This window comes from Scyliorhinus canicula, chromosome 2, assembly GCF_902713615.1.
Source record: "Scyliorhinus canicula chromosome 2, sScyCan1.1, whole genome shotgun sequence".
NCBI classification, from domain to species: domain Eukaryota; kingdom Metazoa; phylum Chordata; class Chondrichthyes; order Carcharhiniformes; family Scyliorhinidae; genus Scyliorhinus; species Scyliorhinus canicula.
The window spans coordinates 34,268,067-34,294,409 of record NC_052147.1 but is presented as its reverse complement, the minus strand read 5'-3'; the positions used below and the strand labels follow the sequence as shown (position 1 = coordinate 34,294,409).

The 26,343-nt window shown below is 49.8% G+C and overlaps 1 protein-coding gene across 7 annotated transcripts in view; it reads right to left on the bottom strand.

The window, feature by feature from the left end:
- Positions 1 to 545: 545 nt before the first annotated feature.
- Positions 546 to 26,343, bottom strand: part of LOC119952127 (protein SIX6OS1-like) — a 254,058-nt gene continuing 228,260 nt past the window's right edge. For all 7 annotated transcript variants that reach the window (XM_038775715.1, XM_038775706.1, XM_038775742.1 and 4 more), the window contains 2 exons: positions 5,694 to 5,754; positions 546 to 1,381 (listed from right to left, as the gene is read on the bottom strand). In XM_038775715.1, coding sequence (XP_038631643.1) covers positions 1,224 to 1,381; positions 5,694 to 5,754 — 219 coding nt within the window. In that variant the 3' untranslated portion in view covers positions 546 to 1,223. The remainder of the gene's footprint in view (positions 1,382 to 5,693; positions 5,755 to 26,343) is intronic.

Below are 26,343 nucleotides of genomic sequence, written 5' to 3'. Positions count from 1 at the left end.
GAGGGTGGGGTGAAGTGGGAGGTGACGGGGACACGCATGAAGACTCAGAATTCCAGCCTATCAATTAGATGCAAATCACCGATTTACATCACCCTGCTGGTGAGAGGTGTATGACTCGCTCGGAACATTGGAACAGGATTAGTGCTTGGCGCCGATCCGTTTTTAGGCCGGCGCTCCATTTTTCACCAGGTTGGGAATTCCGCTACTGGCATTGGGCATGGAGAATCCACCCCAAGTTCTCTGCCTTGGATTCACTTGTGTCAGAAGACAAGGTCCTGGGAATTTCTAGGCTTCTAGATGTGGGTTTACTCTATACTGACAATACTTGCTTACCTATAATATTTTCAAATCAGAGTTACATTTTATGTTTGATATTATTATTATGTATAGTTTCACTTCTGTTTGTATGTCAATCATGTTGTTTTGTAGTATTCTATAAATTTAGTGAATTAAATAAACAAACATAGATTGCTCTAAAACATTTGATAAATAAATCTAACCTTCACAACTAAAAAGTACTATATGTAATTTATTTTCTGTCACTATTAACACATTCAACATTTTAGAATACCAAATGGCATCAATGTCATATGAAATAACTGCATTATACAATCTTATTATATTTATGTAAAAACTGTGGAAAAGAAATTGTGCTTACAGCGTTCCTATTTTGTCAGTAAGTATATTGGCACTATTTCCCAAGAGATATTCTGCCTATAAACTGAAGGTTTTCAGGAATGATTCTCTTATTTGTGCCAACAGTATTGTATTTCTACAGAATGCCATCAAACTGAAAAGGCAAGTAGTTTTCTGTTCAACAGTTGGTAACAAATGTTAAATGTTTATGTTTGTGTAAAGTAACGGAAATAACAATTCATGCCAGTTGTATGTACAATAAATGCAACTGGTGAAATAAACAGTATTTTAAACTGAGAGAGCTTCAAATTTATAAGTTAATTCCTGCTTGGGAGCTACAGTACAGCACATAGGCATCTCTGAGATAAGGTTAGAGACATCTCAGGTGACAAATCGTGACTGCTGAATTGACCTGTGCATTTTCAATAACCCTTTCTTTGAAAAAAAATTAAATTATTTTACAAATATTTCAATTAAATGTCCACCCACACAAATGTTAAAATGCACTACGCAAAGCAGGAAAATAAATAATTTAAATCTTCCATCTATTATTAATCAGATTCAAGGGATGTAGAGGATATCTAGATTTAAAAGAATTTGAAAAGACCCGGCTGAGATGACCTCTGATCCTGTCCAAATGAGAAACCAAAACTGAATTCATCTTTGCTGTTTGCAAAATTATTTGAAGGTCTGTCAGATTGGAAAGAAAACGTGAACGGCTGTTCATTTGATGGACTCTCCATCCCTGTAAAAATCAAAATAAAATCTTAAAATGCATGTTCCAAACTATGACAATATCTAGGCATGAGTGAGTTACAAGATAGATACAATTTTTGTTTCAAATAATTTTTATTCAAATTTTCAACAAATTTTATCCCAACAAAGAAAAACAGTAACACCCCCCCCCCCCCCCCCCCCCCCCCCAAAGTAACAAGAAAAAGAAATAGGCATAGAGCCATGAAAACGAACCCCCGTAACAAACCCATAACCCCCCCCCCCCCCCTCCCCCGGGCTGCTGCTGAATTTAACCACCCTCTCACGCTCCGCCAGGAAATCAAGAAATGGCAGCCACCGCCGGAAGAACCCCTGCACTGACCCCCTCAGGGCAAACTTGACCCTCTCCAGTTTAATGAACCCAGCCATGTTGCTGATCCAGGATTCCGGGCTCGGGGGCTTCGTGTCCCTCCACTGTAAAAGAATCCTGCGCCGGGCTACCAGGATGCAAAGGCTCCGATGCTACCCCAAAAATTGCGAGCCCCCAGCCCGGTTCCACCCTGGAACCAACCACCTTTGATAAGGTCCACGCCACCCCGTTCCAAAACCCTCCAGCGCCGGACACGCCCAAAACATGTGGGTGTGATTCGCTGTGCTCCCCGAACACCTGCCACAACTGTCCTCTCCCCCAAAGAACCGGCTCAGCCAGGTCCCAGTCATATGCGCCCTATGCAGCACCTTTAGTTGGATTAGACTAAGCCGTGCGCAAGAGGAGGAAGAATTCACCCTCCCCAGGGCATCCACCCACGTCCCCTCATCAATCTCCTCTCCCAGCTCCTCCTCCCACTTCGCTTTCAGCTCTTCCACCGAGGCCTCCTCCTCCTCCTGCATCACCTGATAAATTGCCGAGATCCTGCCCTCGCCGACCCACATCCCCGAGAGCACCCTATCCTGAACCCCCCTTGGCGGTAATAGCGGAACCTCCGGCACCTGCCGCCTAACAAACGCCCTAATCTGCATATACCTGAAGGTATTCCCTGGAGGGAGACACCACTTCCCCACCAGCTCCTCTAAGGTCGCAAACATCCTGTCAAGGAATAGGTCCCCCATCCGCCTGATACCCTGCCCTGTGCCAGCTCAAAAACTCTCCATCTATCCTCCCTGGTACAAACCGGTGGTTCCCCCGTATCAGGGACCAAACTGAGGCCTTCACTTCCTCCCTATGCCGCCTCCACTGCCCCCAGATTTTGAGGGTAGCCACCACTACTGGACTCGTAGAGTACCTTGCCGGGGGAAGCGGCAACGGTGCCGTCACCAGCGCCTCTAAGCTCGTGCCCACACAGGACGCCATCTCCATCCTCTTTCATGCGGCTCCCTCCCCCTCCATCACCCACCTCCGAATCATTGCCACGTTCGCAGCCCAGTAATACCCACACAGGTTGGACAGCGCAATCAACCCACTTCCCTACCTCGCTCCAGAAATACCCTCCTCACCCTCGGGGTCTTCTGCGCCCACACAAGCCCCGTAATACTCCTGCTGACCCTTCTAAACAGAAACCTCGGGAGCACCGTCATCTTAACCGATTGGACCCTGCCCGCTAGGGAGAGTGGCAACATATCCCACCTCCTGAACTACTCCTCCATCTGCTCCACCAGCCTCGTAAAGTTTAACCTATGCAGGGCCCCCCAGCTCCTGGCTATCTGGACCCCCAGGTATCTGAAGCTCCTCTCTGCCCTTTTCAGCGGGAGCCCCCCTATTTCTTCCTCCTGGTCCCCCATATGCACCACGAACAGCTCACTCTTCCCCATGTTGAGCTTATAGCCAGAGAAGTCTCCAAACTCCCCGAGAATCCTCATCAGCTCTGGCAAAGCTCCGCCTGATCTGCAACGTACAACAATAAATCGTCCACGTACAACAACAGCCAGTGCTCCCCCCCCCCCCCCCCCCCACCCGCCTGCACAATCCCCCTCCAGTTCCTCGATTCCCTCAGCGCCATGGCCAGGGGCTCGATCACCAACGCGAACAGCAGGGGAGACAAGGGGCACCCCTGCCTCGTTCCCCGGTACAACTGAAAGTCCTCCGACCTCCTCCCATTCGTTACCACGCTTGCCACCGGAGCATTATACAACAGCCTCACCCACCTAATGAATCCCTCACCAAACCCAAACCTCCTCAATACCTCCCACAGGTAGCTCCACTCCACCCTGTCAAAGGCTTTCTCCGCATCCGATGCCACTATCTCCGCCTCTCCGTCCACTGCAGGCATCATTATGATGTTGAGAAGCCGCCGCACATTGATGTTCAACTGCCTCCCCTTCACAAAACCCGTTTGGTCCTCATGAATAACCTGCGGGACCACCTCCTCCACCCTCCTGGCCAGCAGTTTCGAGTCCACAGTGAGGAGCGAGATCGGCCTGTAAGACCCACACTGGAGGGGATCCTTATCTCGCTTCAAAATCAATGAAATTAATGCCCTGGACATCGTCAGGAGCAAGCCCCCCCCCCCCCCCCCCCCCCCCCCTCGCCTCATTCAAGGTTCTCACTAACAGCGGGCCCAACAGGTCTGAAAACTTCTTAGAAAATTCCACCGGGAACCCATCGGGTCCCGGTGCCTTCCCTGACTGCATACTCCCCATCGCATTGGCCAGCTCCTCCAGATCGACTGGCGCCCCCAGACCCTCCGTCTGCTCCTCCCCTACTCTCGGGAACTCCAGCTTGTCCAAAAAGCAGTCCATTCCACCCTCCTCCCCAGGGGGCACTGACCGATATAACTCCTCTTAGAAGGTCATGAACACTCCGTTAATGCCCCCTGCACTCCGCACCAGATTCCCTCCTCCGTCCCTAACTCCCCCTATCTCCCTTGCCGCCTCCCGCTTCTGGAGCTGGTGAGCCAGCGTCCGACTCGCCTTCTCCCCGTACTCATATACCGCCCCTTGCGCCCTCCTCCACTGCGCCTCCGCTTTCCTGGTGGTCAATATGTCAAAACTCCGCTTGGAGACTACGATGCTTCCTCAAAAGCCCTTCTTCCGGGACCTCCGCGTACCTCCTGTCCACCCTTACCTTTTCTTCCACCAACCTCTCCCTCTTCTCCCCCCTCTCCCTGTGTGCCCTAATAGAAATCAGTTCCCCCCTAACCACCGCCTTCAGCGCCTCCCAGACCACCCCCACCTCCCCATTGTCATTAGTTTCCAAATACCCTCTATACACCTCCGGACCCACCCACATACCTCCTCGTCCGACAGCAGCCCCACCTCTAACCTCCACAGCGGGCGTTGATCCTTCCCCTCCCCCAGCTCCAGGTCCACCCAATGCGGAGCGTGGTCGGATATGGCTATCGCCGAATACTCCGCCCCTACCACCCACGGAATCAGCGCCCTGCTGAGGACAAAAAAGTCAATCCGGGAGTAAGCCTTATGGACATGGGAGAAGAACGAAAACTCCCTACCCCCCGGCCTCATAAACCCCCAAGGGTCCACCTCCCCCCCAATCTGGTCCATGAACCCCCTCAGCACTGTGGCCGAGTGGCTTATCAAGCCCCCTGCCTCAAGATCTGGAATCCGGTCCAGCATGCGCCGTATGAAGCCTGCATCGTCCCAAATTGGGGCGTACACATTAACCAGCAGCACCCGCTCCCCCTGGAGCTTACCGCTCACCGTAACGTATCTGCCACAGCTATCCGCTACCACACTCGATGCCACAAACGACACACTCTTCCCCACCAAAATCGCCACCCCCCGGTTCCTCGCATCCAACCCCGAATGGAACACTTGCCCAACCTACCCCCTTCTCAGCCTTACCTGATCTGCCACCCTAAGGTGCGTTTCCTGGAGCATAGCCACATCCGCCCCCAGCCCCTTCAAATGCTAACCACCCGGGCCCGCTTAACCGGCCCATTCAGCCCCCTTACATTCCATGTGACCAGCCGAATCGGTGGGCCATTCCCCCTCCCTCTACGCCGGTCAACCATAACTCTCCCTCGGCTCACCACGTGCCCGCAAAACCCACACGGCTCCTTCCCCACGGTGGCAGATCCCCATCTCGACTCCCCCTAGCACCATCTGTTCCCCTACGGATAGATACAATTTAAAGACAGAAAGGTTGTGCACTCAAAATGGGTGTAATGTTAGACCGGAGGAGACTACAGGCCAGAACAGAAAAACAGGAAGGGGATTTTTGGGAGGATTGCGCTTTCCAGAAAGGGGTGGGCCTGAGGCAGGGGAGGCTTGGACCTTAGTTGTGAAAGCTGAAGCTGAATGGGGCATGTGTTATTAGTGAGCAAGAATCAACCCCCCTACAGATTGCAAGGATGGTGGATTTGGATTTTCAGTGGTCAATTACTTACCAATATCTTTCTGCGATGATTGACCTTCACTTGTTCTGTTGGGTGAGTAGTCCTTTTCAGGCTGAAAAGAAAAGTGAGAATGACTGGCACAAAATATGCTGTTTGACTTTACCTGTCCATGTTTGTGCTTATCTTCCAGGCAAACAGTTGTCCTAGTTTCATTTGCAGATTCTGTTTCCAAATTCCTTCAGTCCGTTTTTCTTTAATCCATTCTTAAATGTTGAAATGGTCTCTATTTCACTAACTCTGGAAGTGCACTCAACACCTCACAATCCTTAGTGTAAAAACAATTCTGGCTCTCCATTCTTCATTTCTAAAATTCTACATTTACTTTTATATCTATGTTCTCTCATTCTACAACCTTTCATTATTAGAAAATGTCTGTTTCTATTTATTGTTTCCCATGCATTCAAGATTGTAAATATATATAACAAAGTCTTCTCTATTTTAATGAAAACAGGCCTAATTTGCCAAGGCTGCAGAGACTCTCTGATTGGGCTGGCAGCATGAAGATTCTGCCCACTTTCCTTAATAAGATGGCAAATGCAGAGACAGCTAATTATGAGGACACTTCTGCGAAGATTGTGATGTTGGATGTGCTGCTGACAAGTGCTGGCTCAGGAACCTCGGTTGGTTCCAACATTGGGGTTCTAAATCCCATGGGAAAATCCAACCCTTGGTCTCAAACTATTCCTCTTTATCTGTAGCATTGTGACCTGTGTACAGTGCCTCCCAATGATAGCATAATTAAGATCAAGAAGCTTAGCATAAACTATGCAATAACATTGCAGGCTCACCTAGAGAATTTCATTGAAAATTTTAGATATATATCTTTTTGCAGTTAAAATGAAATAGGTTTTGTGGGCAAAAATCATTTCTGTGCAGAAAATTCTTATGGGCTATTACTTTTTAATAGTTTTTTAAAATTATAATTATATTTAGTTTGTTAAGATAAATCTTTACAATGTTGGAACAGTTGGTTGCTTTGTACATCATATGCAGTTTAGATATTAATGAAACATTTATAATTTAACAAAGAAAATCTGCATAAAGGCTAATTAAATAAACAATTGCATGTTGCAAAGAATGGTATGGATGGGTCCAATCTGAAGCTTCAATCAGTGCTTAATTTCCTACTCAATAGACAGTTTCTTTGTGGCTATAATTTCTTGAAAAACCTGAATCAGTGCAATAGACCAAGTTTCCAGAAAATTCAAGGCCATTGTGAAGACAGCATTAGTTTTGCATGTGAATGACCACCATCACAACATGCAGAGAATTTTAAGAATAGTTATGTAATTGAGAAAGAGAGCAAAAAAAAAAATCATCATAGATAGGTTCAGTTAGTTTTAGATCTGGGCCCCAGAGATGGAAGAACTGCTCAACCCAGTCTATGAAATATGGCAAGAAGGCAAGAACATTGAATTAAGGAGAAAGTGAGGCGTGATCTTATTGATTGACAGAGCAGGCAAAAAGGTCCATATGGTCTACTACTGCTCCTGTAGTTATGTTCTTGTTATCTTTACTTGTGGATCTACTGTTTTCAGTTAAGTTCAACAATTTGAAGGGCAGCACGGTGACGCAGTACTGCTGCATCATGGTACCGAGGACCTGCATTCGATCCCAGCCCTGGGTCACTGTCCGTGTGGAGTTTGCACATTCTTCCCATGTCTGTATGGGTCTCACCCCCACAACCCAAAAAAATGTGCAGTGTAGGTGAATTAACCACGCAAAATTGCGCCTTAATTGGAAAACAAATTGGGTATTCTAAAAAACGTTTTCAAAAATTTGCACCATTGATAGTTATTGTATCTTCAGTTCAATTCATTCTTGAAGTTTTTCTCTTAAAGAGTGAGTAGTGCTGTTATTCCAATTTTGCAGTCTTGTTCTGAATCCACCTGTGACAAATGGGGTGCTGGATTCTCCATTTCTGAGACTAAGTGTTGACACCGGCGCAAGACTTGTGGAATTCCACGACAGCAAAACTGGCGCCGCATGGGCTTGCCTTTCAGTGGGAGCGGCCTCCGGATTTTCGGCGGTAGCAGGGGCCTGTCGGGAAGGTGAGTGTGTGCCTTTAAATTTGCTTGCCATTCGGCGGGAGCAGCCTCTGGATTTTCGGCGGGAGCAGGGGCCTGTCGGGAAGGTGAGTACCTGTATATAAGTCGGGCGGTTGCTAAACCCGAGACACTACACTTATAGTGTCCCCTGCCCTTCCACCTCCTCTAACCTTTTTTTTTAATGAATTTAGATTAGCCAATTATTTTTTCTAATTAAGGGGCAATTTAGCGTGGCCAATCCACCTACTCTGCACATTTTTTGGGTTGTGGGGGCGAAACCCACACAGACACGGGGAGAATCTGCAAACTCCACACGGACAGTGACCCAGAGCCGGGATCGAACCTGGGACCTCAGCGCCGTGAGGCGGTTGTGCTAACCACTAGGCCACCGTGCTGCCCCACCTCCTCTAACCTAAGGGGTTGAGGGAATATCAGGTAAGCTCTTCCTTTCTTTTTCTTGTTTTTATCTAGAGGGGATGGCAGGGAAGGCAGTACAATGCTCCTTCTGGAGAATGTTTGAGGTGAGGGACGCCGTCAGTGTCCCTGCTGATTTCATCTGTGGGAAGTGCACCCAACTCCAGCTCCTTAAAAACCGTGTTAGAGAACTGGAGCTAGAGCTGGATGAACTTCGGATCATTTGGGAGGCAGAGTTGGTCATAGATAGAAGCTTTAGGGAGGTAGTTACGCAAAAGAATAAAGATAGATGGGTGACGGTAAGAGGGCTGGGGGGAAGCAGTCAGTACCGGGATCCCCTGTGGTCGTTCCCCTTAGTAACAGGAATACTGCTTTGGATACTGTTGGGGGGGGGGAGGGGGTACTTACCAGGGGTCAGCCATGGGGTACAGGTCTCTGGCACAGAGTCTGTCCCTGTTGCTCAGAAGGGAAGGGGGGAGAGGAGAAGAACATTAGTCATTGGAGACTCCATAGTTAGGGGAATAGATAGGAGATACTGTGGGAACGAGAAACTCGCGGTTGGTGTGTTGCCTCCCAGGTGCCAGGGTCCGCGATGTCTCGGATCGTGTTTTCGGGATCCTTAAGGGGGAGGGGGAGCAGCCCCAAGTCGTGGTCCACATAGGTACCAACAATATAGGTAGGAAAAACGATAGGGATGTAAGGCAGGAATTCAGGGAGCTAGGGTGGAAACTTAGATCCAGGACAAACAGAATTATTATCTCTGGGTTGTTACCCGTGCCACGTGCTAGCGTGTCGAGGAATAGGGAGAGAGAGCAATTGAACACGTGGCTGCAGGGATGGTGCAGGAGGGAGGGTTTCAGATTCTTGGAGAATTGGGGGTCATTATGGGGTAGGTGGGACCTCTACAAACGGGATGGTCTACACCTGGACCAGAGGGGTACTAATATCCTGGCAGGGAGGTTTGCTAATGCTCTTCGGGAGGGTTTAAACTAGTTCAGCAGGGGGTTGGGAACCTGAATTGTAGCTCCAGTACACAAGAAGTTGAGTAGTGAGGCCATGAGTAAGGTTTTAAAGTTGCAGGAGTGTACCGGCAGGAAGGAAGGTGGTTTAAAGTGCGTCTACTTCAATGCCAGGAGCATCCGGAATAAGGTGGGTGAGCTTGCGGCATGGGTTGGTACCTGGGACTTCGATGTTGTGGCATTTCGGAGACATGGATAGAGCAGGGCGAGGAATGGTTGTTGCAGGTGCCCGGGTTTAGATATTTCAGTAGGCTCAGGGAAGGTGGTTAGAGAGGGGGAGGGGTGGCATTGTTAGTCAAGGACAGTATTACGGTGGCTGAGAGGACATTTGATGAGGACTTGAATACTGAGGTAGTATGGGCTGAGTTAAGAAACAGGAAAGGAGAGGTCACCCTGTTAGGGGTTTTCTATAGGCCTCCGAAAAGTTCCAGAGATGTAGAGGAAAGGATTGCAAAGATGATTCTGGATAGGAGCGAATGTAACAGGGTAGTTGTTATGGGGGACTTTAACTTTCCAAATATTGACTGGAAACACTATAGTTCGAGTACTTTAGATGGGTCAGTTGTTGTCCAATATGTGCAGGAGGGTTTCCTGACGCAGTATATAGATAGGCCAACGAGAGGCGAGGCTGTATTGGATTTGGTACTGGGTAATGAACCAGGACAGGTATCAGATTTGGAGGAAGGTGAGCACTTTGGTGATAGTGACCACAATTACGTTTACTTTAGTGATGGAAAGGGATAGGTATATACCGCAAGGCAAGAGTCATATCTGGGGGAAAGGCAATTATGATGTGATGATGCAAGACTTAGGATGCATCGGCTGGAGAGGAAAACTGCAGGGGATGGGCACAATGGAAATGTGGAGCATGTTTAAGGAACAGCTACTGCGTGTCCTTGATAAGTATGTACCTTTTAGGCAGAGAGGAAGTGGTCGAGCGAGGGAACCATGGTTTACTAAAGCAGTTGAAACACTTGTCAAGAGGAAGAAGGAGGCTTATGTAAAGATGAGACGTGATGGTTCAGTTAGGGCACTTGAGAGTTACAAGTTAGCTAGGAAGACTCTAAAAAGAGAGCTAAGAAGAGCCAGGAGAGGACATGAGAAGTCTTTGGCAGGTAGGATCAAGGATAACCCTAACCTAAAGCTTTCTATAGATATGTCAGGAATAAAAGAATGACTAGGGTAAGAGTAGGGCCAGTCAAGGACAGTAGTGGGAAGTTGTGCATGGAGTCCAAGGAGATAGGAGAGGTGCTAAATGAGTATTTTTCGTCCGTATTCACACAGGGAAAAGACAATGTTGTTGAGGAGAATACTGAGATACAGGCTACTAGACTAGAAGGGCTTGAGGTTAATAAGGAGGAGGTGTTAGCGATTCTGGAAAGTGTGAAAATAGATAAGTCCCCTGGGCCGAATGGGATTTATCCTAGGATTCTCTGGGAAGCTAGGGAGGAGATTGCTGAGCCTTTGGCTTTGATCTTTAAGTCAAATTTGTAACAGGGATAGTGCCAGAAGACTGGAGGATAGCAAATGTTGTCCCCTTGTTCAAGGAGGGGAGTAGAGATAACTCCGGTAACTATAGACCAGTGAGCCTTACTTCTGTTGTGGGAAAAGTCTTGGAAAGGTTTATAAGAGATAGGATGTATAATCATCTGGAAAGGAATAATTTGATTAGAGATAGTCAACATGGTTTTGTGAAGGGTAGGTCGTGCCTCACAAACCTTATTGAGTTCTTCGAGAAGGTGACCAAACAAGTGGATGAGGGTAAAGCAGTTGATGTGTTGTAAATGGATTTCAGTAAAGCGTTTGATAAGGTTCCCCACGGTAGGCTATTACAGAAAATACAGAGGCATGGGATTCAGGGTGATTTAGCAGTTTGGATCAGAAATTGGCTAGCTGATGGAAGACAAAGGGTGGTGGTTGATGGGAAATGTTCAGACTGGTGTCCAGTTACTAGTGGTGTACCACAAGGATCTGTTTTGGGGCCGCTGCTGTTTGTCATTTTTATAAATGACCTGGAGGAGGGCGTGGAAGGATGGGTGAGTAAATTTGCAGATGACACTAAAGTCGGTGGAGTTGTGGACAGTGCAGAAGGATGTTACAAGTTACAGAGGGACATAGATAAGCTGCAGAGCTGGGTTGACAGGTGGCAAATGGAGTTTAATGCAGAAAAGTGTGAGGTGATTCATTTTGGAAGGAATAACAGGAAGACAGAGTACTGGGCTAATAGTAAGATTCTTGATAGTGTGGACGAGCAGAGAGATCTCGGTGTCTATGTCCATAGATCCCTGAAAGTTGCCACCCAGGTTGAGAGGGTTGTTAAGAAGGCGTACGGTGTGTTAGCTTTTATTGGTAGAGGAATTGAATTTCGGAGCCATGAGGTCATGTTGCAGTTGTACAAAACTCTGGTGCGGCTGCATAAGGAGTATTGCGTGCAGTTCTGGTTGCCGTATTATAGGAAGGATGTGGAAGCATTGGAAAGGGTACAGAGGAGATTTACAAGGATGTTGCCTGAATGGAGGGAAGATCTTACGAGGAAAGGCTGAAGGACTTGAGGCTGTTTTCGTTAGAGAGAAGAAGGTTAAGAGGTGACTTAATTGAGGCATACAAGATGATCAGAGGATTAGATAGGGTGGACATTGTGAGCCTTTTTCCTCGGATGGTGATGTCCAGCACGAGGTGACATAGCTTTAAATTGAGGGGAGATAGATATAGGACAGATGTCAGGGGTAGATTCTTTACTCAGAGAGTAGTAAGGGCGTGGAATGCCCTGCCTGAAACAATAGTGGACTCGCCAACACTAAACGCATTCAAATGGTCATTGGATAGGCATATGGACAATAAGGGAATAGTGTAGATGGGCTTTAGAGGGGTTTTCACAGGTTGGCGCAACATCGAGGGCCGAAGGGCCTGTACTGCGCTGTAATGGTCTATGTTTTATCTGGAACGATTCTGCTACTGTTGAGGAGCTAGTACCAGCGCCACGTGGAACATAATTGATTCCAATGAAAAACGGTGCGGGATTCGCCAGTTTCGTGATTGACAAGCTGCAGCCGCATACACACACTTCACTCCCCACATACACCATCCCAGCCAAAAAGATGCAAGGCAATACTCTCCACCGACGCCGAGCTGGAGACCCTCCTGGACATGGTGGAGGAGAGGTTGACCCTGTACCCCGGCCCGGGAAGGGGCTGTCAGCCGCCGCCATTCGCCATGCCTGGGCGCAGGTGGCATAGGCGGTCAGCGCCACCAGTAACAGTAATTTAATTGAATTTTTTGATTAATTTTTTGAGCAGGTGACAAGGTGTACAGATGAGGGGTAGTGTAGTTGATGTAGTTTACATGGATTTCACCAAGGCATTTGACAGGGTCCCACATGGGAGATCTATAAAGAAGGCAAATGCACATGGGATACAGGGAAACTTGATAAGGTGGATTCAAAGCTGGCTGAGCTGTAGGAAACAGAGGGTGATGACAGACGGCTGTTTTAGTGACTGGAAGTACCACAGGGATCTGTGTTGGGTCCCCTATTAATCGTCATTTATATAAATTACTTAGATGACACAAAGATAGGCCGGGTGGTGAACAGTGAGGCTGAGAGTCTTGGGTTACAGGAAGATATAGACGGGATGGTCAAATGGGCTGAAAAGTGGCAGATATTATTCAATCCTGAAAAGTGTGAGGTGTTACACTTTAGAAGGAGCAAGTTGACAAAGAAATATTCAATGAATGCAACACACTGAAGAACAAAGAGACCTTGGTGTGTTTGTAAATAGATCTCTGAAGGCAGAAGGGCAGGTTAGGTTGGTGAAAAAGGCATATGATACACTTGCCTTTATCAATCGCAGTATAGATTACAAAAGCAAGTAAGTTATTTTGGAGTTATGTTTGGAGAACATTGGTGAAGCCGCAGTTCTTGTTGCCACATTATAGGAAAGATGTGATTGCACTGGAGCGGGTGCAGGGGCATTTCACCAGGATGTTGCCTGGGGTGGAACATTTTAATTATGAAGAGAGGTTGGACAGGCATGGGTTGTTTTCAGTGGAGCAGAGAAGACTGAGGGGTGATCTGATCAAGGTGTACAAGATTATGAGGGACATGGACAGAGTGGATAGGGAACAGCTGTTCCCCTTAGTTGAAGTGTTGATTACAACTGGACACAAGTTCAAGGTGAGGGGCGGGAGATTCAGGGGGATTTGCAGAAAAACATTTTTTACCTAGAGGGTGGTAACGGTCTGGAACACACTACCTGGGAGTGTGGTAGAGGCATGTTGCCTCACATCCTTTAAAAAAAGTACCTGGATGAGCACTTGGCACGTCTTAACATTTGAGGTTATGGGCCAAGTGCTGGAAAATGGGATTTTGATTGGCAGATCAGATGCCTTTTGTGCAGCTGTGCAGGCTCGATGGACCGAAGAGCCTTTTCTGCGCTGCATTTTTCCACATTCTGTGATAATAGTGATAAAACTCCTCAGGGCGGCCAAGGTGAGTAGGCAACGCTGTGCTCTGACACTAACCCCATCCCACACACCTATAACCCCCTGTCGCACCCCCCCCCAACCCCGCCATAACCCAGAGGGTGTCCGAACCCCCACCCTGTACCACATGCCAATACCCATACCGACCGCCTGGCCGGGTATCCTGGGCATTGAAGCCACCAGCTACCCACACTCTGGGTTGCCTGCGTCAGACTGTCTAACACTGTCATTTTACGATTGCCCCGCCCCTCCCCTGAGAAGGCAGCGCACAACCGCCGGAAGCAGGAGAAAACTGGAGTGGGGCCGCTGAGCCTGTGGCCCCTGAGGGCTCTGGACCTGATCGGTGGCCCAAAGGAAAGGGAGGTTGCTGGGATGGAGTTTGGCCACGGGCGAGGAAGTGAAACGCAGCTGATTTGTGGTTCCCCGTGTCACATGTGTCAACCCCCCACACAACATCATGCTCACCCCCACGCTCACCCTAACACCACCCTTACCCCCACACCACCCTCACCCATACCCTCACCCCCACCCTCACCCCAACCCCCATCCACATGCTCACCCCCACTCCCCCTCGGCCCGCGGTCTAATCATGCGTCTTGTCTTGCAGGACCTGCTGGAGATGGGGCGGGCCCATCTGGTGTCCTCCGCCCCCAGCCAGTGCCACTGATCTGTGAGCTGAGCACTGACGATGAGAGTAGCTTGGATGGCAGCCCTCAACCTGAGAAGCAGGACACTTGGGAGCTCGAGTCTGAAAATGACATGGATTTCCCGTCACAGCTGTCTCCAATACCCTCCACCATCTCAGAGACACTCACTTTGGTCAGGCACTTTAGTGAAGAGGCTTCTGAGACACGATCTGGTGCACACCACACAGTTGAACCGGTACGGCAGACAGAGGTAGGAACTCCCGAGGGGTTGGACGGTCAGAAGGCAGGCCGACCACAGGACGGGCATCAGGAACGGACAGTCCCATCGATTGTGGAGGTGCAGTCACAGAGCCAGGGACAACATGAGGGGTTGTCGATGAGAATTCAGCACCTGTATGTGCAGTTGGAGGAGTCCAACCACATGCAGGAGCAGGAGGTGGTGCCGACCATGCACGCCACCCAGGCCCACAGTGCATGACTGACGTCCGCGATGGAGGCCTTGGGGGCGACGGTTTTGTCTGTGGATCAACATGTCCAAGGCCTGGAGCATTCTGTGCAGGCAGTGACTGAGGCTCAGGACAGGCCTCACAAGCAACCATGTGCCAGAGCCACCTGGAAATTGCAGCAGCGCTTCTGAGCAGAGCCCAGTCACAGCAGACCATCGGGTACCCCAAGGGCGGAGGAGGTAATGGGGCCCATGGCGTTGACTCCCGCAGGAGAGGTGTCAGAACATCGCAGCACCTCGGACTCCCCCCTTTTATTGTCTATAGCGCATCTGGTGGGCAACGGGCAGAACAGGGCAGTACCACACCATCTAGGTCGCCTGAGCAGCACCCAGGCCAATCCAGGCCTTGTCGCCCAAGAAGACCTCTGCCAACGGGGACCCAGGTCGCAGGGCAGGAAACACAGCAAGCCACCTCCACTCCTGTTGTACTGTTAGGGGATCCACCAAGACATAGCATTAAGACATGTAAGGCCAGGAAGTTAGACACCAGTTAAGTTGGCACGGGTGCAGGGCACTGTTTAGTGATAGCGACTAGGGCACAAATCTGTAAATACGTTGTCACATTAAACACCTGTCAGATGAGTGTGAGGGGTGAGCTGGTCTGGGGTGGCCAGAGAGGGGGTATGGTGGGGTGGGGGTAATTGGGCAGAAGTTATGGGTGGTGTGGGCTCACCACCTTCCCCCCCCCCCCCCCCATCCTGCTCCTCCCGACCATGCCCACCACTGTCACCCCAGAAATCTGATGAGACCGTAAGAGGAAATGGTCAGCTTGCATGAAGGGATCACCCAGATGGACAGTGCAAAGTACGACCTTGGGCAGGTGTCAGACGTTGTCAAATGATGCGGAGCACCAGGGTTCATTGCATGGACCAGACCCGGTGCTACTGCCAGCCCAGGGCCCCCACCCAATAGTGTGGCAGGTGTACATCACAGAGGGGGTTCAGGCGGAGGGGGAGGTCGGGAGGTGGGGATGTGATGTCCGTGCCCCATAGCCTTAGTTGGTAAAACTGGAGGTGATTAGAGCGTCCCGTGCGCGTTGGCCCAGGCGCACACATCGTGCGGCATCCCTTGCTTGCCTGGGCCCCATGTCCTGCCCATCCTCCCCCTCCCTCGCATCCTCCTCATTGGAGATGGCCTGTCATTCATCCTCCTCCGCAAGCACGTCGCTCCTCTGCTGCGCAATGTTGTAGAAGACGTAGCAGGCCACCATGATGCGGGAGACCAGAGCAGTCCAGGCACCTGAACCTCATTTGCAAGAGGCCGAAGTACCGCTCGATCTCGCTGCATGGGTGTCGTTATAGCAGGCCTCCGTATTGGCTTCCCGGATAGGTGTCATCAGCCACGACTGGAGTGGATAACCCCTGTCGCCCAGGAGCCAAACCCCCAGCCGGGGGAACGTCTCGAACATGTCAGGAATCGTCGAATGTGCCAGGATGAAGGCGTTGTGAACACTGCCTGGGTATTGGGCGCAGATGTGCATGATGCACAGCTCATGGTCATATATCAGCTACATGTTCATCGCAGGAACCCCTTTCAGTTGGTGTAGAGCGGCCTGTCATCTGCATGTGCTCATTGGGTGACAAGGGGCAGCAGGGTAGCATGGTGGTTAGCATAAATGCTTCACAGCTCCAGGGTCCCAGGTTCGATTCCCGGCTGGGTCACTGTCTGTGTGGAGTCTGCACGTCCTCCCCCTGTTTGCGTGGGTTTCCTCCGGGTGCTCCGGTTTCCTCCCACAGTCCAAAGATGTGCGGGTTAGGTGGATTGGCCATGCTAAATTGCCCGTAGTGTCCTAATAAAAGTAAGGTTAAGGGGGGGGGGGGGGTTGTTGGGTTACGGGTATAGGGTGGATACGTGGGTTTGAGTAGGGTGATCATGGCTCGGCACAACATTGAGGGCCGAAGGGCCTGTTCTCTGCTGTACTGTTCTATCTATCTTCTATCCCATCAATCACGCTCTGGACATATCGGCGATGGCGGCAAACCATGCTGCCCAGGCATCCTGGTGAGCTCTGTCCACAGTGAAATGAATGTATTGAGCCACCTGGACATGTAGGCCTCCGTGATGGCACGGATGCATCTTGGCACAGAGGTCTGTGAGATTTGGACAGATCCCCATATGGCGCCTGGAAGGACTCTGTGGCCTAAAAGTTCAGAAGACCGTCACCTTGATGGCCACCGGGTCTGGTGTCCTCATCCATACCCTCATGCGCGCTTGCTTTGCACCCCCTCCTTCTCCGCCTGTTGGATGGCTGGCTGTCCATCCAGGGCGGCTGCCTCCTGTTCCTCTGTGGCAGCACCACTGCTGCATACTCCGCTGCTGCAGCTCCCTCCTTCTCGAGCAGCTCCAGCTCGAACAGCCGCAGGGTATCCCTGTTTGGTCCTTTTCTCCTGATATAGGCGGTGTTTGCTGGTGCGAAGTTCATGAACAGTGAGTGACAGGAATGCTCCTCCGGTGGGGCTGGCTTATGACTTACCAAACGAGGAGTGTAACGATCAAGGGACAGCAGTCTGGCCGGCAGGACTTTCGGAGTGCAACAGAGGGAAAGATGGAGGACGGCTCTGGTGCGTCGTTGGCTGCCCAGTGGTCTCCTGAGCAATTGTTGGAGTGCCATGTTCCAGCAGCAGACACAAGACTCCTTGGAGGACCTGGCTAAGGTGGTGGAGCCAATCAGGGCACTCATTGAGAGAGTGGAGCAAAGGCTGGAGGCAGAGTTCGGTGCTCCAGAAAGTGGAGGAGTCGGTGGTGGATCACCATAATCCCAGCCAAGCTCATATCAAAGCTCCAAAAACTAGGACTTGGCTTCCTCACTCTGCAACTGGCTCCTCAACTTCCTGACCCCATAGAACACAATCAGTCAGAATAAACAACAACACCTCCTCCATGATAATCCTCAATACCAGAGACCGGCAAGGCTGTGTCCTTAGCCCTCTATTATACTCCCTATAAACACACACTGCGTGGCAAAATTTGGCGCCAACTCCATCTAAAAGTTTGCTGACGACACGGCCATAGTGGGTCAGATCTCGAACAACGATGAGTCAGAATACAGGAGGGAGATAGAGAACCTAGTGGAGTGGTGTAACAACAACAACCGCTCCATCAATGCGGCAAAACTAAAGAACTGGTCATTGACTTCAAGAATAAAACCATTGTACACACACCTGTCTGCATCAAAGGGGCCGAGGTGGAGATGGTTGACAGCTTCAAATTCCTGGGTGTGCACATCACCAAAAAGCTGTCCTGGTCCACCGACGTCGCCTTACGACCAAGAAAGCACAACAGTGCCAATACTTCCTCAGGAAACTAAGGAAATTTGGCATGTCTACACTGACTCTTACCAACTTTTACAGGTGCACCATAGAAAGCATCCTATCTGGTTGCATCACAGCCTGGTATGGCAACTGTTCGGCCCAAGACCAGAAGAAACTACAGAGAGTCATGAACACAGTCCAACACAGAAACCCGCCTCCCATTCATTGACACTGTCTACAACTCCCGCTGCCTTGGGAAGGCGGGCAGCATAATCATAGACCGCCCCCACCCAGCTTATTCACTCTTCCAACTTCTTCCATTGGGCACGAGGCACAAAAGTCTGAGAACACACATTAACAGATTCAAAAACAGCTTCTTCCCCACTGTTATCAGACTCCTAAATGACCCTCTTATGGACTGATGGATTTATGGAATGATCTGATCTCTTCACATATCTTCACCCGATGCCTGTGTCTGCATTTACATTGTGCATTTTGTGTTTGTCCTATTATGTATTTTCTTTTCATGTACGGAATGATCTATTTGAGCTACACGCAGAACAATACTTTCCACTGTACCTCAGTGCACGTGACAATAAACCAATCCAATCCAACCATGAGGACCGATTGGCCTTGTTAGAGGCAGAGATGGTGCTTGTGGCGGAGGGCAGCTGAGGGAGAAGGTGGAGAACCTGGTAAATCGCTCAAGGAGGCAGAATCTACGGATTGTGGAACTGCCTGAGGGGATTGAAGGAACGGGGGCCACAAAGAATGTGGCAAAGATGTTTGAGAAGCTGGTGGGGTATAGGGCCTTTGACCATCTTCCCGAGGTGGAGTGAGCACATAGGGTGTTGAGGAGGAGGCCGAAGGCGGGAGAGCAGCCAAGGGCGATGGTGGTATGGTTGCATAATCTTCTGGACAAAGAAGCTTCTGAAGTGGGTGAAGGAGATGAGAGAATGTACCTGCGAAGGAAACATGGTGAGTATCCACCAGGACTTGGGTGCAGAATTGGCAAAGCGGCAGACTGGGTTCAACATGGTCGAGGCGGCCCTCTACAAGAAAGGAGTGAAGTTCGGGTTGCTGTTTCCTACTCGTCTGTGGGGTGCACAGCAGAATCAGGAATTTTATTTCAATACGCCAGAGGAGACGGGTAATTTTATGAGACCATGGACTGGGCGGCTTGTGAGGACACTGAATTTGGGAGGTGCCAGTATGGGGAACGCAGGTGTGTATGCCGGGCGGATTGTTGTCTTTGCCATGTGTGGGTGTGGATTGAATAAGTGTGTTCAACTGTTTTTGGAAAGTTGCAGGTGAGGGGTGGTAGAGGGAAAAGGGGGTAGATGGTTGCCTTGAGTAGGAGCCACCAAGCTAGCAGGCAGAATAGTTAACGGGAGTGCAGTGGGGGGATGATTCATGGATGGTGCGGGGGAGGGGGTGGGGTGGTTTTGTGTTGCTTTGTTTAATAAGGAGAGGGGGTTGGAGGAGGGGGGTGATGCTGAGTTGGTGTGGTGCAGTTGGTTAAGGGGAGATGGTGGCAGACATCTTGGGGAGGCCCAGAGAGTGAGCGGGGCAAGGACATGGAGGAGCTGGGTAAAGAGGGGCTATGGCTGATTGGGGAACGGGGGGCGGGGGGGGGGGGGGGGGGGAGCTTGGTAAGTAAGGTCAAGGCTGACTCACAGAGGTGGGATAGTCTGCCTCTGTCCTTGGCAGGCAGAATTTAGTTGTTGAAGATGTATGTTTTGCCATGGTTTCTGTTTCTGTTCCAGTGTTTGCCCGTTTTTCTGCCAAAATCCTTTATTTGGGTGGGTAAAGTGGCTTGGATTTGGAGGACAGTCTTTCAGAGGGACGTGGCAATGCTGAGCTTGATATATTATGACTAGGCGGCGAATGCTGAGAAGGTGCTCGGGTGGTGCAGTGATCCTGAGGCTGTATGTGTGCAGATGGAGTCACTTTCATGAAGAGTGCCGGGTGTGGTGATCACAAGTTAACTGGATGCAACACAACTGAGCAAACACTAGAGGGGGCACGGGAGAGCCATATAAATAGACGGGGACAGGAAGTGAGGACACACTTCACTGAGGGCAGAACTTGGAGCAACACATATACACAACACACACTTCACAGCAGGCGGGCTGGTAAGCAGGACACACCACAGCAAGCAAAGCTGGTAGTTAGCACTGGAAGGTCGTTCTAGGTCGAGCTCTGGAAACTGAACGAACTCACAATAAAGCATCTTCTCCACACTTGAGACTACGAGCTTTATTAAGACACGAGTAGCAACACATGGTTCCAGGAGTGATTTCAGACGCTTATGACAGGACAACTCAGCTGCAGATACAGAAAACAAAAAAAAATGGCATGGAAATCTCCTACTGGACATTCGACTTGGGAAGACATTGCTGATGAGAGGATGTGCCTTGGACACCCACTTCACCTGGACACGACTGGAAAAGTAAGAAGTGTCTGGGAAAGGTTTAAACAAATGTTCGATTTCGGTATCATAGCATATGATGCAGCAGCAGCCTCAGACGAAATTAAAATAGCAATTCTCATCGAAGGAAATGAAGCTATGAAAGTTTATAATGGATTTAAATACTCAAAAGGTGAAGACAGAAACAGCTTACAAACGGTACTAAACAAATTTGAAGAGTACTGTGAGAAATTTGAACAGCAAGACATACTCAAAGAGTCCAAACTGCACAGAGACTGAGTGATGCAAAACTTAAAAAATCACGAAAAGAGCAAGAAATCGCGAATGAAAAGTACAGATCAAAAAGAAGAAATAAAAAGAATTTCTCACAAAGCCAAAACGCTGAAACCCTGTCCAAATCGGGAAGAGAAGATAACTTACGAATTTTGGAGTCCTGGTGGGACAGAAAAATCGCTGAAATCCGCGAAAAACGGCAAAAAATGGCGTTGGAGCACATTTTGCAGTCTCCGGTAAGCAAAGAACTACAAATTGTATCTGCGCATGCGCCGGAACCGGAAGCCGCGCATGCGCAGTTTAAAAAAGATCGCGACCAAAAGAAGTTTTGGTCGCGGATCGTAATGCGCATGCGCACGCCGCGCATGCGCAATGGAAACAAAACCGCACAGTGAAGGAGGAAGGCCGATTTGCGCATGCGCAATGCATTCCTGCGCGTGACGTCATGACGTCTGAGCATCCCGACCACGCCCACTTAAAAGGGAAATGCCCGAAAATTGAAAATAAGACACTTAAAGTGGTAAACACAAATTTTCTTGCCTCAGAACACAGAAAAACGCCTGAACTTACACCAACAGTTAAAAACTTGCACAACACCCTGAAAAAAGCAGTCTGCACCACCCAAAGTGAAGAGAACAAAAAGAATTCCGAAACAACAAAAGATGATTTGTTTTTCGAAGAATACTACTCAGACACAGCTGAGTCAGTCGGATATGCTTCTCACAGCATCAGCGACACGGTCGCAAAGTTCAACACGAATCAACTCGTGGTAGAAGAATCCAACCAGGATGATTTGTTTTTCGAAGAATACTACTCAGACACAGCTGAGTCAGTCGGATATGCTTCTCACAGCATCAGCGACACGGTCGCAAACTTCAACACGAATCAACTCGTGGTAGAAGAAGCCAACGAAGATGAAATGGGTATCAAAGAATACTACTCAGACATGGAGGAGTTATTTGGACATGCTGATCACAGCATCAGCGACACCGTTGCAAAGCTCAACACGACTCTACTCATGGTAGATGAATCCAACACCATGAGGCCATGGCAGCTCGTCGATACATTGGATGACAGCAATACCCAAGACGAAGACGACGCCACACAGAGAGCACAGGAAGACTCCACAGAGCGAGTGATGACAGGCTCCACAGTGCGAGTAATGAAAGACTCCAAAAGGGATGCAAGCAAACACTCCCTGGCGAACACCATGCATGAACAAGACCATGCAGGTAAACCCGCAGTATCTGAGCAACCGCAAGCAGACTATGACAGTCTACCAAGCTCACATGAACAAGAAGAAGACAATGCACCTCTACCCAGTGCATGCGAAGACAGTGACAAGATGATCACACTCGACGTACAGGATCACAGCGAGACTGACAGTTCTCAGCTTGTCTGTACCGACGCACAGAGCGAGAACAGTGACAAGGTGATCGCACTCGACGTACAGGATCACAGCGAGACTGACAGTTCTCAGCTTGTCTGTACAGAAGCACAGAGTCGGGCCACCCAACAGTCCAGAGCGACGATGCCGAAAGAAAACATGCAGATTTTGACCCCAGAAGAGGAGCACCTGGAGTCCAGAGAGACCAAGCCAAAAGAAACCATGCAGATTCTGACTCCAGACGAGGAGCACCTGGAGTCCAGAGAGACCAAGCCAGAAGAAACCATGCAGATTTTGACTCCAGAAGAGGAGCACCTGGAGTCCAGTGAGATAACATCAACGGAAATCATGAAGATTTCAACTCCAGAAGCGGAGCACCAAGAGTCCGGAGACACCACGTCAACTGAAATCATGCAGATTTGGACTCCAGAAGAGGAGCGCCAAGAATCCAGAGACACCACGTCAAACGAAATCGAGAAGAATTTGACTCCGGAAGAGGAGCACAACAAAAGCAAAGATGAGGAATCCAATTCTCCACAAATGATTGAGGTCACCTGCACCGATGCAACATCAGATCATTCGCACCACTCTCGAGACGAAATGCTCAATGACTCAAATTATCCACTCGGGACACGAATAGAGTATAACAAGAAAAACAAAAGTCAAAAGAAGCACAGCAAGAACAAAAGCAACATGAAGTGCAAACAAGACCAACAACAATAGCAAGAAGCACAGTAGAAACGAGAACGACAACAGCAAGAACAAAAGCAACATGAAGCGCGACAAGACAAACACCAAAGTCAGGCACCAAGATAGCGACAACGACAGAAACAAAAACAGCAACACGAACGGCAACGAAAACAACAAAGTCAGGAACAACGACAGTGCCAACACCAAAGACAGAAACGACAAAAACAGCAACAAGTACGGCAACGAAAACAACAAAAACAGGAACGACAGAAACAACAGCAATGAAACAACGACTTGTACGCAATGGTACTACTCGGCACATGAAGGACAATGCCACAGCACACTGCAAAACGATGACAAGACTACAAACATGTCATGGGATGACAACGAATCGCACAAACTCACGTCTGCTCCAGAACGAGCAAGCACACCAGCATCCAAGGCGGATGAGACAATAAATCAACACCACAAGCACAGAAAAAAGGCCATGCCAGTCAACATCAGTGAGGTGACCATGCAAACACCTCGGGATGATGCATTGGGTACTTAAAATAACAAGGAACACCAACAACATTCACAGCGGACTTGCAATATCAATATCACCACGTCATCAACAACAAAAAGAGAAAAAAAAAAAGCTCTGAACAAATTCATCAAGTTTGGACTCATAAATGTTTTTATTAAGATTGGACATATAACTACATTGGCTTTGTAAAATATGCAATAGCACCATCACCTGTATAGATACGCATATCATAAGTAACTGTTTTCAATAATTTTTCGTTAATGATGTACAGAAACTATGTAAAGAGAAAAAGGGGGATGTGGTGATCGTAGATTGACTAGATACAGAACAACAGAGCAAACACGAGCGGGAGAGCTACAGATACACCGGGACAGGATGTACAATTTTCTTTAACGATGTACAGAAAATATGTTAAGAGAAAAAGGGGGATGTGGTGATCACAAGTTAACTAGATGCAACACAACTGAGCAAACACTAGAGGGGGCACGGGAGAGCCATATAAATAGACGGGGACAGGAAGTGAGGACACACTTCACTGAGGGCAGAACTTGGAGCAACACATATACACAACACACACTTCACAGCAGGCGGGCTGGTAAGCAGGACACACACACAGCAAGCAAAGCTGGTAGTTAGCACTGGAAGGTCGTTCTTGGTCGAGCTCTGGAAACTGAACGAACTCACAATAAAGCATCTTCTCCACACTTGAGACTACGAGCTTTATTAAGACACGAGTAGCAACACACCGGGGTTATGGGCATTAGTACTCCCCTTCAGCCGCACACGCACCCTGGAACGTCCACCCACAGTGCCCCAGTCCCGAATGAAGCTCCCCCTGCCCGCAGATCGGCCCTCCCCCGACTGTGACAGCTGCGTAATCCACGCCGTCGGGAACACGGTGGTCGGGGACGGCGCATCACCCGGCGGGCCTCAGGCAACGGCCTGAGGCCGTGGATACTTGGCGCGGCATACTCCGAGAGTACAACGTTTTTCAGGGGACGGAGAATATGAAAACCCCCGCCACTCCTGATATTGGCGTCAATACAGATTCTCCGTCCCCTTCACCGAATGCAATTTTGGCGTCGGGGAGCGGAGAATTATGCCCCACATGTTTGAGCCGACGCAGTTGGATGCCAGATGTAGGGGGTGGTAAGGGAAGGGGGTTGAAGTGATGAGGGATTTGTTTATGGAGGAGCAATTTGTGAGCTTGAAGGAGTTGTCGGAGAAATTTGGGATTTTGCAGGCAGATACGTTTCAATAGGTTCATAATTTCGTGAAAAAATCTTTCCGACATTCCCAGTGATGCCACCATCCGTGTTGTTGGAGAGGGTTTTTTCGCTGGCAGGGATGGAGGAGGGGAGTACCTCAGCGATTTATGGTAGGATTATGATGGAAGAGGCAGTGTCTGTGGAGGAGCATAAGGCTAAGTGGGAAGAGGTAGAGTCAATGGAACATCTTCTTGTGCGAGATTAGAGTTGATACTGTCGAAGGTTGTGCATAGGACCCATTTGACCAAATCCTGGATGAGCAGGTTCTTTGCAAAGTGGAGGATGGGTGTAAGCATTGTGGGAGGGGCCCGGCTAATCATGTGCACATGTTCTGGTCATGTCCTAAGCTCATGGGTTACTGGGCCTCCTTCTTTAGCACCATGTCGTCGAGACTACAAATTAAACTGAAGCCCTGCCCCCGAGGGGCTATATCTGGGGTGTTGGATTTTCCCGAGCTGCAGACTGGGGCGGGGGCCCATATTCTTGCTGATTGCTTGAAGGCGTGTACTGATGTGATGGAGGTCAGCTTCTCCACCCATTACCTCAGTAAGGAAAGTTAAGTACTGTGAGAGGAGCAATTGAGGGGTTCTACCGGAGATGGCAATCGTTTATTCTGTCCTTTAAGGAGCTGGACACTGTTAGTTGGAAGGGAGGAGGGGGGTGTTCTGTTGTAGGAGGTCTTTTTGTCCAGGAGTGGGGGGGGATTTTGGGGGGGATTGTTACTGTTTTTGCTGTTATGTATAAAATTGAAACAGGTGTACCATTAAAAAAAAAAGGAATGATTCTCCGACCACACCCCCCCCCCCCCCCCCCGCCCCCCCCCCCCCCCCCCCCCCGCCCCCCCGGTCCCTGCCGGATGAAGAACAAATTCTCCGTCACCGGGATTTTGGCTGGGGCAGGAATCGCGCCGTGCCTGTCGGCGGCCGCTGTCAGCGGTCCACAGGCGATTCTCTGGCTCACAATGGGACGAGCATCCGCCCGTATTCAAACCAGGTCCGTACCGGCAGGACCTGGCTCTATGGGAGGCCTGCAGAGTTCTCGGGGGGGGGGGGGGGGATACGGGGGGGATCTGGCACCGGGGGGTGCCCCCATTGTGGCATGGCTCACGATCAGGGTCCCACCGATCCGCGGGCAGGCCTGTGCCGTGGGGGCACGCTTTCCCTCTGCGCCGGCTGCTATCAACCTCCGCCATTGCCGGCGCGGAGTAGAACCCCCCCTGCGCATGCGCTGGGATGACGCCAGCACACGCTGGCGCTCCTGCACATGCCTCAACTCGTGCTGGCTGGCGGAGGCCCTTCGGCGCCGGTTGGTGTGGCGCCAAGCCTTCCGCGCCAGCTGGCATGGCGCCAAACCCACCGGCGCCGGCCTAGCCACTGAAGGTGCGGATGATTCCGCACCATCGGCGCGGCCCGACGCCGGAGTGGTTCACGCCACTCTTCGGCGCACACTCTTGTCAGGTTCTGAGACAGGGACGGAGCGTAAAATTGCATGGATTGGGTCCTGCCAACGCCGACCCAGGCACAATTTTATAGTGGGGTGAACAGGACCTCGGTTGAGAAACCCATCCATGCTCTTATCAAGGCCCTTAAGTGTTCACTGGCGGGCCTTGTTCTGCCCAGCCTCAATTTTTAGGCGAGCAAGAGGTGGCTGGGTCAGAAAAACAGATCCAACAGATGGGCGGAGAATCACCGGCGGGCTGCGCG